The 14,950-nt window shown below is 40.7% G+C and overlaps 1 protein-coding gene across 4 annotated transcripts; it reads right to left on the reverse strand.

Annotated features, from left to right (window-relative positions):
* Positions 1–455: 455 nt before the first annotated feature.
* On the reverse strand, positions 456–14,168 carry ATP23 (ATP23 metallopeptidase and ATP synthase assembly factor homolog). Of its 4 annotated transcripts, XM_032420746.1 has the most exons (6): positions 13,764–14,168; positions 11,004–11,049; positions 10,016–10,097; positions 6,286–6,423; positions 3,996–4,079; positions 456–903 (listed from the first exon to the last, which is right to left on the reverse strand). In XM_032420746.1, the coding sequence occupies exons 1-6, from the start codon at positions 13,948–13,950 to the stop codon at positions 700–702; spliced, it is 741 nt and encodes a 246-aa protein (XP_032276637.1). In that variant the 5' UTR covers positions 13,951–14,168; the 3' UTR covers positions 456–699. The 4 variants fall into 4 exon arrangements, with proteins under 4 accessions (XP_032276637.1, XP_032276636.1, XP_032276635.1 ...); XM_032420745.1 differs by lacking the exon at positions 10,016–10,097 and having other exon boundaries at positions 13,764–13,788; XM_032420744.1 differs by lacking the exons at positions 10,016–10,097; positions 13,764–14,168 and adding an exon at positions 6,839–7,022 and having other exon boundaries at positions 11,004–11,022.
* Between the last annotated feature and the right edge of the window lie 782 nt (positions 14,169–14,950).

A 14,950-nucleotide genomic window follows, 5' to 3' on the forward strand; every position in this document is an offset into this window, starting at 1 on the left:
GGCCTGACAAAAGATTTGGGAATGATTATATGAAAAATCTTACAAATACATAAAAATTAAATTCAATTACATTATAAATTTAATGCACTGCCTTTACAAAAGAAGAAAAATCTAATTAGGACCGTCCCCAGAAAACTAAGCCATATAGTCTCCACATATATGTTCAAAGAAGAAGAAGGAGAAGGGAGGCATGGACCATTGAATGAATCATTCCCAACTTTCATTCTTTGCATATTTTGACCATCATAACATTTCAATAAATGTCCTATAATAAAAGCAGTACATTTTTCTTTACATTTAATGTAAATACCAACAGTGGTCACCTATCAACTTCATACAAGGACACACTTCACAGGTTTCATAATCAAATTTTAAAATGATCACATGTAAAAAAAACAAATCACAATCTAAAAAAACACACAAATAATAAAAAACACCAGTACAGCATAAAAAAATACAAAAATGTAATTTATTTGCCTTATTTACCAAATGGTTAACTATAAAGTTACAATTTTTGCCTTGGAGTTAAAGGCAGTTTCACTTTTATCACAGTTACTTTTTCTGATCATATGCTAGAATCAGTATCTTCTGTGTTTTATCTGTATTTAATTGATCATTTACATTTTATGTATTTGTCCACTTAAGAACCATATTTTCTGCATGATCACAGAAGCTCCATAATATAAAATGTCATTTTCTTCATATATTTGAGTAATACCGATCACGGTTTTGAAAGTCTCTATGAGCATATCTTGCATAAGTCTTGTTATGTGGGATCCTTCCAAAAGGTTCATGGTCATTGAAACAAGATTCAAAAACTTCATCAACAGCCTTTTGAGCTACTTCTTTGCTGATATTCCTAACAGCCAGGATAGAAAGAATGGCTCTGTCTCGTACACAAGTCTAAGGAGAAAGAAAAGTATGTGGCTTTAACTTAAATGACAATTTAATCATGAAATAATGATATTTTATATAATGTCTGACCACAGTCAGAATTAATTCCCTTTCGAACCCTCTTACACTGTTGGTGGGAATGCAAGCTGGTGCAGCCACTCTGGAAAACAGTATGGAGGTTCCTCAAAAAGTTGAAAGTAGAGCTACGCTATGACCCAGCAATTGCACTACTGGGTATTTACCCCGAAGATACAAATGTAGTGATCCAAAGGGGCACGTGCACCCCAACGTTTATAGCAGCAATGTCCACAATATCCAAACGGTGGAAAGAGCCAAGATGTCCATCAACAGATGAATGGATAAAGAAGATGTGGTATTTATATACAGTGGAATATTACTCAGCCATCAAAAAAAAAATGAAATCTTGCCATTTGCAACTACATGGATGGAACTAGAGGGTATTATGCTAAGCAAAATAGGTCAATCAGAGAAAGACAATTACTCATGTGGAATTTAAGAAACAAAACAGAGGATCATAGGGGAAGAGAGGGAAAATAAAACAAGAAGAAATCAGAGAGGGAGACAAACCATAAGAGACTCTTTTTTTTTTAAATATTTATTTATTTGTTTGTTTGAAAGAGAAAGAGAGAGAGAAAGAGCAAGTGAGGGAAAATAAAACAAGAAGAAATCAGAGAGGGAGACAAACCATAAGAGACTCTTTTTTTAAAATATTCATTCATTCATTCATTTATTTATTTATTTATTTATTTGAGAGAGAGAGAGAGAGAGAAAGAGCACAAGCTGGGAAGGGGGGCAGAGGGAAAGGGAGAAGAAAACCCCCAGCTAAGAAGGGAGACCAATGCGGGGCTCAATCCCAGAACCCTGGTATCATGACCTGAGCCGAAGGCAGAGGCTTAACCAACTGAGCCACCCAGGCACCCCACTATAAGAGACTCTTAATCATAGGAAACAAACTGACGGTTGCTGGAGGGGAGGTGGGTGGGGGGATGTGGTAACTGAGTGATGGACATTAAGGAGGACATGTGATGTAATGAGCACTGGGTTTTATATAAGACTGATGAATTACTGAACTCTACCTCTGAAACTAATAATACATTATATGTTAATTAATCGAATTTAAATTTAAAATATTAATGGAAAAAAAGAATTAATTCCCTTTCATATTATTTTATTCATTTCTGTCATTCTAAAGTAGAAACATAACTCTATGGAATATGTTTAGCTCAACCTAAAATTATTTAGGTATAAATAAGACCTCCTCCATTTTTTCATCTTTTCCAATAATATAACCAGATGTCATTCTCTGAAGTTTTAGGCAGTCCAACAAACAGTAACTCCCAATTTGCAAAAATCAAAAAAACAAACCCAAAAAAAATCTATAAATAAGGTTCTAGTTGGATTTTTAATAAAATTTAAATAGATTTAAAATATACTTTACTTCTATGTCTTTCTCTTCCTTTACTTTCCAGTTGACTAATACTAGATAATCTTTCCTTCAAGAGGGGCATCTCCCATGGAGGCAAAAGGAAGCTACACATGCATATACATAAAATTTGAAGGTGTCTTAATTTTTCAGGAGAAAAAAAAAATCAAACAACCTTTTTTTTTTTTTCCTGAGCGTTCTTTGCATGGGTATTAAATTCTCTATCTAAGAAAATAAATTATCTAATGTTACACAGTAATAGGCTAGAATTTCTCAGTATTCTAAATATGTTAAGAAACATAAGGTCCTGCCATTCCAATTCTTGGAGAGCTTTAAATCCATTTATTTCTCCACAAGCCCAAGCTAAAGTTCAAAAGAATGGTATCTAACCTTTTCATGAAAAATAACCAAATACTGGTTCTTACAGCTATGCAGTCTGTCAATCATTCATCTTCTGTGTGTATTTCCTGCTTTACTTCACTCTGGTCAGCATGCCTGAGCTGGAGATGCTCACTAGTATCAGAATATAAACCAGTGGGACGCCTGCGTGGCTCAGTCAGTGGTTAAGCGTCTGCCTTCGGCTCAGGTCATGATCCCAGGGTCCTTGGATCGAGCCCCGCATCGGGCTCCCTGCTCCGCAGGAAGCCTGTTTCTCCCTCTCCCACTCCCCCTGCTTGTGTTCCCTTTCTCACTGTCTGTCAAATAAATAAATAAAATCTTAAAAAAAAAAAAGAAAGAATATAAACCAGTGCTTCTCGACCTAAATTACACTAAACACTGATTTTCAAAATAAACCTCAGGCATAAAGGAAGAAAGAGAGGATGAACCATATGGAGCTATGGCAGCAATTGCCAGAAAGAGGACATTTCTCCCTTCCAGGGGAAGAAACGATGGTAAAAATTTGTCTCCTGGAGCTACAGGTTTGGGAGGCACACGTAGAGACCACAGTTCAGGTTTACTTCTTTCCAAATGTAATTCATTCTTGTTAAAACTGGGTGATTTTACCATATTTGGCCATCAGTCACTGTCATCGATGTCGGTGTCTCTTGGGTACATGCCGCACGAACGCAGGGATTCCATTCTCTAACACTGTTCTCCCTCCACCAGGCTCCCACTACCTCCCCAAACTTTCCCTCCTGTTGCTAGTTCTGTTCGCTTTCGGTGGCCGCTACCCAGAGGAAAAAGAGGAGAGACTTATCATCGTCGGGGCTGTGATGATTCAAAGCTTTGCTGTCATGTCACACAGCCTTTAAAGGAGCACTACTACTCGGCCATAACCTGTGCTGTGGGGCAGTCTCTGATCCGATAGGTATGACTTTTTTGCCTCGGGAATACAAGTCCCGGACTGCGGGGATCAAAGTCAGACGGGCTGTGATTTTGCATCGGGTCTTCATCTACCTGCTTCCAAAAGGATCCCAAGAACAAGATCATATAGTTCTTTTCACTATTAGAATCTCTCGCTGAGTCACACAGCTTGCCCGTAATTAAAAAGTAGAACTAAACTCCATCTGTTTGGCTTCAACAGGATACATTCTGTATTCTTCCCATAGAAGTAGTTCTTTCACATTTCAAATACTAAATGTACTTCTCATTTCTTTATGCATTATTTCCACTCCTAGCACTACGAAGGGTGAGGGATTTCATATGTTAGTTTTACCTGATGATGTTGTTTCAATCCAAAATGCAACCTGAATATTTCATTTACAAGTGAGCAGTCTCCACTAAGGTTAGCAGCTCGAACCTATCACAAAGACAGAGGCAAAGAGAAGGAAAGTAAGTGTTCCTGCTCTATAAAAAGTTTTGTAAAAGAATTTAAAATTAGCATGTCTTTCTGAAAACAGAGTATCCATCGGATCTTTTTCAAGAATGTTTTAAACTCTGACATAGACTATTTTAAGTTATTCTTACATTAAGAAAAAGAGCAGATATCCATGAGCTAGGCTAGACAATGCAAAATAAACTGGGGGTTTGGGGGAGGGTCAATCATTTATCAAAGGGAACTTTCAAAACTTCACACCATAACCTTATTGAAAGAACTAATTCCTTTTGAAACCAAAAGTCACAAAGCTGGACCTCAGAGTTAAAGTCCATGTACTCCACAAGATACAATATTTCTAGAAATTACCAAAAGGACTGCAAGATAGCATTCTTTCAAAGATCTACAAACTGAATTTCAATGTAAGCTTAAAATTAAATGCAACAACATCTAAGACACTCTGAGAATAGGAATCTCCTGCCCTTCGCCCAAAATACTGAAACTCTCTTGGAACCTCCCTTAAACCTGTGTAAATTGATGCCATCCCCTGGGGCCTCAATTGTCCTTTGAAAAATTAAGTTCTTGAAACTTAAGCAAGAACATTCCAAGCACAAGAACATTCCCAACTGGTCATGCTATGAGCATGACAGCCTGAAGTTAGGACATATTTTCTAATTCACTATATTTTTAAGGTAAAATGCAGCTTCAATAGATGAAAAGGTCTTTCTACCTTCTACCAGAACTACCCACATGACTGCTACAGCCAACCTGGCCACATTTTTGCTGATGTACTGCAAACAGAATGGCCCACTTCTTGTGACTTCTACAACAACATGGCCTCATTCCTCTGAGGAGTTCAAGGCACTTAACATACTTTAGCTAGCTAACAGGCATTAATTCTCATAACGTCCAAGAGAGAGACCTATTTAAAAACTCAGGTTTCAGTCTACTCTCCAAATAATATGAGTTATAATTAGATGCAGTGGGGCTGCTTATTAATTTCAAGGGAAAGAGAAAATAATCTAAGTTATAAAGTAGACACTTAAATTTATAGTAGTTTTTTTTTTTACTTCTCAGCACACTGCACTCTTCAATTAATGAAATGCTCGTATTAAATACATATGTCTAAGAGCATAAATATACTGCACTTCTGAGAGCAACCCAGAGTGCTTATTATTACCATAAAAAACTCTTTATGTCATATTTTTGAGACTAAATGTCTTACTCTAGGGCAAGCAAGGCGCTCCGCCTATGGAAGGCAGCACTGCAGGCCAGGTAAGAAGCCCGGCTGCAATCCTGCCTCTGCACTTACTAACCACGGATCTCAATCAACGCCTCCCTCTCGACACGTAGAACATGCAGATCATAGCATCTACCTGGATGGACTGTTGAGTAGACACAATAAGAATCCACAAAAGGAACAGTGTGTGGCACATAGTCCTCAGCCAGGGTTAACTAGCATTAGTTTTTATATTATATAGTATATTCCACAGGGAAAATGGTTATTTGGTTAAATGGTTAAAAATGGTTATTATATACCATATATATATATATATATATATATATATATATACACACATATATGTATGAAATATATCTATCATATACTAAAAATGGTATTTGGTTAAAAATGGTTATTATATACCATATATATATATATATATATATATACACACACATATATATATGAAATATATCTATCATATACTAAAAATGGTTATTTGGTTAAAAATGGTTATTATAAAGTCATTACTATTACTAGGATTTAAAGGTTATAATTAAGACAATTCTAAGAAGATACTTAAAATATCTCTTGTTGTGTCTCAAAGCTGTGTTCAGGAGTTAAAAATGGAAATCTAAGAGTAACATGGAACCATGACAGGAAGAAAAGGAGTATGTTTAAGTAAATTATACTTCAATTAGGTTTTCTTTTTTAAGATTTATTTATTTATTTGAGGTGGGGAGTGAGGGGCAGAGGGAGAGAGAGTCTTAAGCATTACACTTCACTTAAATGTTCAAACTCAACTGATGAATCACAGACCTGTACCCCTGAAACAAATAATCCATTATATGTTAATAATAATATAAAAAATTATTCAAGAAAAATAAATACATAAATATACATAAATAAATAAACGTTCAAACTCAGAGTGTTCCAGGGGGAGAAAGTATCTTTTACAATAAAACTCACTTCTGAGCAGGCCAAATGTCTGACGTCAGTGAACCAGTTAACGTGAGCGCGACAGTGATCAAACGCATGAACGAGCTCGTGGGTGACGACTCTGTTCATATGGGCCTGATTACGGATGTTGTTCTGGCACAAAACAATCTAGGAGGCACCAAAATAGGAGAAGTTCCATTATGTCTAACATGTACTCTCCTTTTGTAACTCCCACCTTCTCTCTGGCGTGAGATGGCTCACCCGCTTGGAGAGCCTCCACCCACTCCCCTCCCTCAACCCCACACCTCCCCATCCATCAAGGCCTGGTCCTAGAGTACATGCTCCATTAAGCGTTCCCAGTGACCAACTTCTCCCTCTTCTGTCTGAACTGAAGCACTTAATTAAATACCATCCTCTGTGGGTTGCTGGACTCCACAGCGTCATACTAGGAGTGGGCTTTGGAATGAAGCAGATTCAAACTCCAGCCCCACTCCTTACTAACTCGGTGACCTTGGGCAAGTTTCTTAACCTCTCTGTGCCTCAGTTTCCTCAAATCTAAAAAGGAGATAATTAGAGTACCTACCTCATAGAATTGTGAGAATTAAATGAGAATACATGTAAACTGCTTCTTATCAAGTTTCTGAATGAGCAATGAATCAACAATGAATGACCACCACTGTCTCATTCTACTAGAACTGCCAGGGAAAAGTCCTCAGAAAGACCTTCAGAAAGAAGTGCAAAAAGCCAACAGCACACTGAGCAGGACCCTATAAGAATAATAAACACATAAGGGATCCTAATAACAACAGTTACCATTTATTGTGTTCTTACTATGTGCCAGACACCGGGATACGTGCCAGCTATTTTATATACATTCATCCAACATTCATCTTTCAATAATATTTCTTGAGACCTACTAGTAGATTTATAATTATTTATAATTTATAATCTATAATTATAATTTCTAATGTATAATCTACGAATGGCACTAGAAATTAATCGAATATTTACCAAAATCATTAAAGATATGCAATGACAGTTGTCATGAAGAAAAATCCAGGATGTCATGAGTACATACAATGAGAATGCCTAACCTGGTCTCGAGGATTGGGAAAGGCATCTCTGCAAAAGGAATGTTTAAACTGGGATCTCATGGGTGAATAGAAATTAAATTTGAGAGGTGGGGAAGGGAGCATTCCAGACAGAGCAGCCTGTGCAAAGGGGAGCAGCGCTGACGGAAGAGAATGTCTGAGAAGCTGAAAGCAGACTAGTAGCACAGAGCTGTAGGTGACAGGCACGAGATAAGGCTGGGGAGGTCGGCAAGAGCCAAATCACTCTTTATCCTGAGAACAGTGGGAAGTCACTGAAAGGGAGGAGCGAAACGGGGGTGCTTTTATTTTTATCCTTTTGACTACAGTTCAAAAAATAAGCAGAAGATGACCAAAACTGGACGCAGAGAGGCTAGCTGAAGGCTAAAGAGGTATTCAGGCAAGAAATAATGGTACCTGAGCAGGGATGGTGGGATGCCCCCCCAAAAAATATTTAGGAGGTAAACTGGATAAAAATCGGTGATGGATATAGAATATGGGAAGGGAATCAGAGGTACAAGGATGATCTCTACATTTCTGGCTTGGGTAATAGGATAGAGGATGGCACCATTCACTGAGATATGCAAAACTACAACACCAGGTTGGATGGGGATAGGGGATGGTATAAACCATCAATTTGGACTTGGACAAATCTGTGAGGTCTCAGGTGCCTTTAAAATATCCAAGTGTAGGTGTGAAGTGGGCATTTGGATATACAAATGTGAAGTTCAAAAGAGAGCTCTGACCTAGGAAAATAAATGAGCTCCCCTTGGCAGAGTATAGAGGAAGCAAAGAAGGGGATCTAACATCAAGGATTAAGAGACTTCAACATTTAGCAGCTGATAGAGGAAGGTGAGCTAGCAAAGAAGCAACCAGAAGAGTGTCATGTACTGGGAACCAGGGGAAGAAAGTGTCTGGCATTACCCACTAAAGCCAAGTGTATGCATACTATATGACCCAGCAATTCTGCTTCTAGACAAATACCCAGGAGTAATTTTTGCACATGTGCACCAGGAGAAAGGGTGAAAAATATTCACAGCAACATTGTTCACAACAAAGTCAGAAACAATATTAAATACGGTAAACTGCAATATAGGCATACAGTGGAAGACTATATAACAGTCCAGCTATGTAAATGAGAGGTGTGTACAACATGGAAGAATCTCAACAAAATAATTGTTACAGAAGACTATATACTGTATGATTTCATAAAACTACAAAGTATCACACAGAACTCAAAGTATTCCATGTATAAAACTTAAAAGCCAGGCAACTGAATAACACATTGTTTGACTGTACATATAGATGGTAAAACCATTCAGAAAAGCAGGAAATGATTATCACAAGAGTCAGAATAAGAAAGGGAGAGGAAATGTGATCCAAGAGGGACACAATCTTCTGAAGTCCTGGCAAGTTCTATTTCTCAAATCTGGGTGGCAGTTACACAGGTATTCATTTTATTGCTATGACCAAAAGCATGCATACAGGTTTCTTACTCTTCTGCATGAATGAGACACTTCACGATACAAATTATAATTTATAAAAATAAAAGGAGAGAGTGCCCAACTATGTCAACACTGCTGAGAAGTAAGATAAAAGTTCAAAATATCCATTCTATTTAACCCCAAGGGGGAAATGAATTCACCAAGACCCATTTTGAGAGCTACAAGTATTGTTATTATCAGTTTACAAATGAGGAAACTGAGAATAAGGCAAATAACTTGCCCAAGCCCCACAGCTAATAAGCAAGGGAACTAGATTTGAACTCAACTCCACCGGACTCCAAAACCCAGACCTTTCACTCCTATGCTATGTTTCTTTTTCTCATGATTACTGTGAAATACCTATAAATAACCAAAATACATTTAATATTCCCCAGGAGGAAACAACTAAGTATTATTAAACAGGGTTGTATGTTCAAGATGGAAGGTGTTACTTATAAAAACTTCATCTACTCTCATCATACGACCTAATTCTTCTACCACCTCCAAGATGCTGTCAAAACCCTCCAATTGCTTAAAACTTTTATTGAATGCTTACTATGATAAGTACCTTACACGAGCTATCTCATTTAATTCTCCTAACTATATTATACGATAGATACAATCATTACCCATATTTTCCAGATGAGTAAACTTACTCACCTAACCAAAAATGTTCAAAGGTATATCACTTCTCACGGGGTAAAGATGAAACTCTTTCGCTCAGCATTCAAAGCCTCCCACCATACGGCTTACCTTTCTTTCCAATCCTATTTCCCCATATTCCCCACACATTCCTGCCCTCCAGCTACACTAGACAACATGCCACTCCCCAAATATACCTTGTCCTTTCCCAACACACCACCTTTGCTCATGCTACCCCTTATTTAGGCAACAGTCTTCGTCTTCTTTGCCCCTGAAGAAGCTTTATATGCTCTAGCTGAATCTGTAGGTATCTTGCAATCACATTACTGTCCCATTGTGGTAACCACACCCACCTAAAATAGTTTAACCTGCCTCAAACTTTATCATTGTCTTATCTCCCCTGTGAAAGCATAAGCTCCTTCAGAGGAAGAACCATAACTAATTCCTTTTTTGAATCTTATACAAAGTCTACCCAACAGAATGGCCAGCATGCCAAGGTGCTTAGCAAATATCGGGAAAGAGAACCACCTGGGCAAAAATGCCTACCTGAGATGTTGACGCATCAAAACCTCCACTGACATTGCCATTACAGTCTTCACAAGAAAAGTGTCTTTCTTTGTTAACAGCACTAAAAGGCAAGCATGCATTAAAGAAACAATGTCCAAAAGCAGTGTGCACGCGGACGCGGTGCAGGGGAAACAGCCCTGGGTAAGGAGTCAGGAGCCCCAGGTCATAAATCCCCTCTCCCACTAACACATAAGAAACCTTGGGAAACCTTCATGACTAAGTTGTCTCATCTGTGATATAAGGAAATCGTCCCTGCAAAATCTATCCTAGTTCAAATTCCATGACATGATTCCATAAAGCATTTGGTCCACTGATTAAGAACATATTGGAAATACAATGGAGTTGCTCCCCTCAGGCCAGAAGGTTAAGAAGTGGACCTCAGGGCGCCTGGGTGGCTCAGATGGTTAAGCGTCTGCCTTCGGCTCAGGTCATGATCCCAGGGTCCTGGGATCAAGTCCCGCATCGGGCTCCCTGCTCAGCGGGGAGTCTGCTTCTCCCTCTGCCTCTCTCTCTCTCTCTGTCTCTTATGAATAAATAAAATCTTAAAAAAAAAAAAACTTTAATAAAAAAAAAAAAAGAAGTGGACCTCAGATGTCACCTCCTCTAATCTCCTCCAAATTAAACAACACCTGGAAGTCTCCTACATAACAAGCTGAGATTTCTTCTCCATGAAGGACAATGCTGAGGCTGGTAGAGTGGAAAAGCCAGGTTTGGTAATTACTTACAAGACTTTACGTGCGGTCTTTATCAAATACCGGAAGTGAATGGTAGAGCCAGAGATTTAGAGTTAGGGCAGAAGATGTATGCAGAAAACAAGACCTGCCTGGAAAGAATACAGCCCATCCCCACCACCTACCATATGGAAAAGGCTTTGTGGCCTGAAGTGAAAAATAGTTAGTTCCAGTATGGGGTTTTTATGTTTTTAGCAGCCAGAATACAGACCGGCATTTTAAAAAGATTTACTTACCAACCTGAGTGCTTCATGGCATCAAGTAGAAGTTTGACATATGGATCTAAAAAGATATTGATTCAATTAAGTATGTCAATTGGAAAAAATAGAACCAATTATCCAAAAAGCAGTATATTATCAAAAAGTAACTCACAAATCTTAATGAAGTAATACTCTCTTAAAATTGGTAAACATGGATATGAAAAGACAAGCTTAAATGAACATAAAAACAAGTCTTTAATGAAATAAAACACTGATACGAATACCAAGATGGGTACTATTGAACATCTTCAATAATACCAAAAATGATTTTAAAGCCCATTTTTAGTTACAGGATCAAAAACATTGTATTAAAGCACATACCAAAAGAATGAGGGAATTGGGGGCCACACCCACAGAAAGGAACTGCAGCACAGTATCCAGATTAGAAGAAGGTAGTTAAGGAGCCCCATTGGCATCTTTCCTGGTCAGACCACAGGCTAACAGGATCCCATTCTGAGTACCACACTCTAAGCAGGACCTGCCAACTGAAGCTCTTCCACGGGGGAAAGCAACTAGAACAATACAGGACTTTGTATTGTAAGTCCTGTAAGAAGCAAGAAAGGCGCTGTGGCTTTGGAAAGGAGAATAAAAAACTTAACTAGGACCGCAATGGCTTCAGGTTTTGAAGGAGTGCCACATGGGAATAGATGCCATCAATATTTCTTCAGAGGGCAGAACAAGGACCAAAGAGTAGAAGGTACAGTACGAGAATGGACCAGTAGCCTCAAAGAACCTCAAAGAATCGGTAACCTGTTCCAGCAGAGGTCTAGAAACTCTCTGGTTGGTGATGGTGCAGAGGTTTTCCTATATGGGGGTGGAAAGGCCTAGAGGACTCCTGGGGGGCCCTTCTAAGCATCCATGAGCCTGTGATGATTACAGGAAAGTACAACAAACCCAAATGCCTCTAATATCAACTTTTCATATAGGTGTCTGGTCTGAGTGTACAAATGGGCAGCATATTATATGACATAAGCAAAAAACAGAAAAAGAAAAGAAATCAAGGTGGTTTTTTTTTTAAGTGTTGAAAGCAAAAATAGGTGAGTAAAAAAAAAAGTAATGAGAGATGAGAAACAGGCATAGGTTACTGCTGTATTAACCTGCTCCCTCTTAAGAGTGTTAACAGTAAAACAATTATTAGTGATAAATATTTTTTGTGTGTGTATATCAGGTGTCAGGAACCATATTAAGTGCATTATTATTCAAGCAACTAAGAGAGCTTTACAAAGTTGAAGTGGATTCCAAAATCGATAGTCCTCTTACTAAAAAATAATGGTAACAATAATAATTGCAGGGAGCACAGTGGTTTGGTACTTCAAACAGGACCTGCAGTATTTAGAATGGATTTGCTTTAAAGAAAAAGGGAACAAAGATCTCCCTTGAGGCCCAGTCCTAGGGATAGGATGGTAAAGCTACAGGTTGATGCTTTAATATCACTAACACTTCTCCAAGCAGCCCTCCAGGGGAGGGTTGAGGCCTGTTAATTCCTCCTGGAGCTCATGGTCGGCCCACCTCGGTCTTCACATCCCACCTCCGTATCTCCTCCACTGTTTGTCTCTTCCACTGAGTTATCCATTACTCAGCTCCTGATACGCTCACACTTTACATTCATAAAACCTATTCCTCACAACCCTAAGAGAGGTATTTTTACCCCTACCTGTCCCTTTTTGTGTGTGCAGATAAGGATAGAGGGGATCAGAGAGTTAAGTCTTCCACACCTGATAAGGAGAGGGACCAGAATTTGAACCCATGTCTAACTGTGCAGCCCATCCTCTTTCCACTGCGCTCCACTTCAGAACCTCTAAAAGGCATAGCCCGGGTCCCTACGCATCCTTATTTCCCCACACCAGAACCTAGGAGGCATTCGATACACATTTCCAAGTGAATACAACCTCCTCATTCCCATTACCCCTCTTCTCCCCTCTCCCTTGATTCCCTAATATGCAGGTCATCTCAAGAAGGTTGGAAAATCTTTGGGTGGTTGACTTTTGAACTGTAATTGGCAGCTATGAGATAGTAGCCTTGCTTTAGGACAAGTAGGTTTAAGACTTTTATTTTCTAAATATATCTGAAGTAAACTTAGAAAGTCCATGTCAGTGTAAAGGAGTTAAGAAATCTCTAGTGCAATGTCCCTGGGACTAGAGAAATTGGTTGTCCCTATTTAACAGCAGTGGTTCTTGACCCTTTGGGGGTCGGGCCTTTTTGAGAATATGATGAAGTTAGGAAGGCTCTCCCCAGAAAAATGCATTCAGGTGCATACACACGATTTCGTAGTCCGTTTCAGAGGTTTCTACACGAGGAAGCCCATCCATGTATGAAGGTTAAGAACTCCTCCCAATGAAGGGCAGTTGCAAAACTGCTTTCGAGCCGCCAGCAGTCATGCCTTAGTTAACGTGGCTCTTTCAAACTCTGACTCCAAAGTCCCCATACTGCTGCATAATTTACATGAGAAATCGGAGAACCTGTCAGACCCCAGTGAGTGTGACCGAAAAGGGCAAACTCCTATCCGACTCCTCCCTCATTCCACAAGCAAGAGTTTCCCACCTCTGAAAGGGAAACTGAGGCCCAACCCGCCCCCGCCCTCCCCGCCACCACTCCCGCCCCAGGATGCCGAATCTACCTAGACCCTGCGCAGAGGTGCCTGAACCCTGCTCCAGCCACACCTGGGGCTGAACCGAGAGACCCCTGCCCTCCGGGTCTCAGACACCACCCGGCCGACCCCCGGGTCACGGCTCCTACTTGTCTCCAGCGTCTTCAGGAGCATAAGCTGGCACTTCTGGTTGTTGGTGAAGAAGCTGGAAAGGAACCCTTGCCCGGGCTTTCCCTGGGCCAGCCGCTCGGGGAAGACCTGGCACGCGACGTGTTGCTGCTGCAGCTGTTCCCCCGCCGCGGAACCGGGCCCGCGCTCGTCCGCTGCTCCTGCCATGCCGCCCGCGGACCTCGCCGCTGTTTCCTCCCGCCTCAGGCGGCCGGGGATGAGATCCGGGAAAGGCAACCGCCCTCCCGCCAACCGGGCCGCCCAGATCCTCCTTCCGCCGGCGGTCCCGGCCCCAGGCAGGGCGACTGCCACAGAGCCCGGCTGAGGACGTTGGGGCCGCGGGGCCTCGGAGCCCAGCAAGGAACGCTGGGCGAGGCGAGAGGCTCGGGGAGGGGCGGGGCGAGGGATGCGGAGAGGGGCGGGGCGAGAGGCGCGGGGAGGGGCGGGGGCGGGGCTCTGGATCCCCAGTCGGCTGGAGGAATTAAACCTAGCCGCTGCACTCGCTGGCGTCTCCAGGGCTGCTGTGGGCTTCGCTGCTGACCTTTGCCGCGGTTGGCCGATCCTAATAAGCGTGGTTCCGCAGCCCGCCTCCTCGTGGACACTCCTTCCTCAGTACTGGCCACTAAAGTCCCCTCACGCTCTGAAGGTCTCAGGCATCCTCCCACTCCCTGCCTTTTCCACCAGCAGGCCAGTTGCAATCTGGCCCACCCATCTCCTGACGTCCAAAGCCATATCGAAAGCAAGTTCTTTTCAGTAACGTTTGAAAACTGCAATTATAATTACTGGTCATATCAAAATCCTCAAAATGTGGGACCCAACTACTTTTTTTTTTCTGCCTCACCTGGACCCAATGGCCCACCCTACTCTCTTGCCACCCCAAATAACTTTCTGCTAACAAAACACAACCAGTTTACTTCTATCTCCAACCCTTAATTCACTTCCATCTTTAAGCACCTTTCCTCAGTCATGATCCAGGTCCTGATCAAATCTACCTATCCCACAGGGCTTTCCCAGATACCTTAATCAAAATTATTCTCTCCTGATCTCCCAATGTACAAAGTACTTTGCATCTGTTATCATTTTCATCATAGCCTGCCAGGTTTTAACTAATTTGTATTTCTCTTTTCCACTAAATTTTTTTTTAAGATTTTATTTACTTATTTGAGAG

Source organism: Phoca vitulina, unplaced genomic scaffold (genome assembly GCF_004348235.1).
Source record: "Phoca vitulina isolate PV1807 unplaced genomic scaffold, GSC_HSeal_1.0 scaffold23, whole genome shotgun sequence".
In the NCBI taxonomy this organism is placed as follows: domain Eukaryota; kingdom Metazoa; phylum Chordata; class Mammalia; order Carnivora; family Phocidae; genus Phoca; species Phoca vitulina.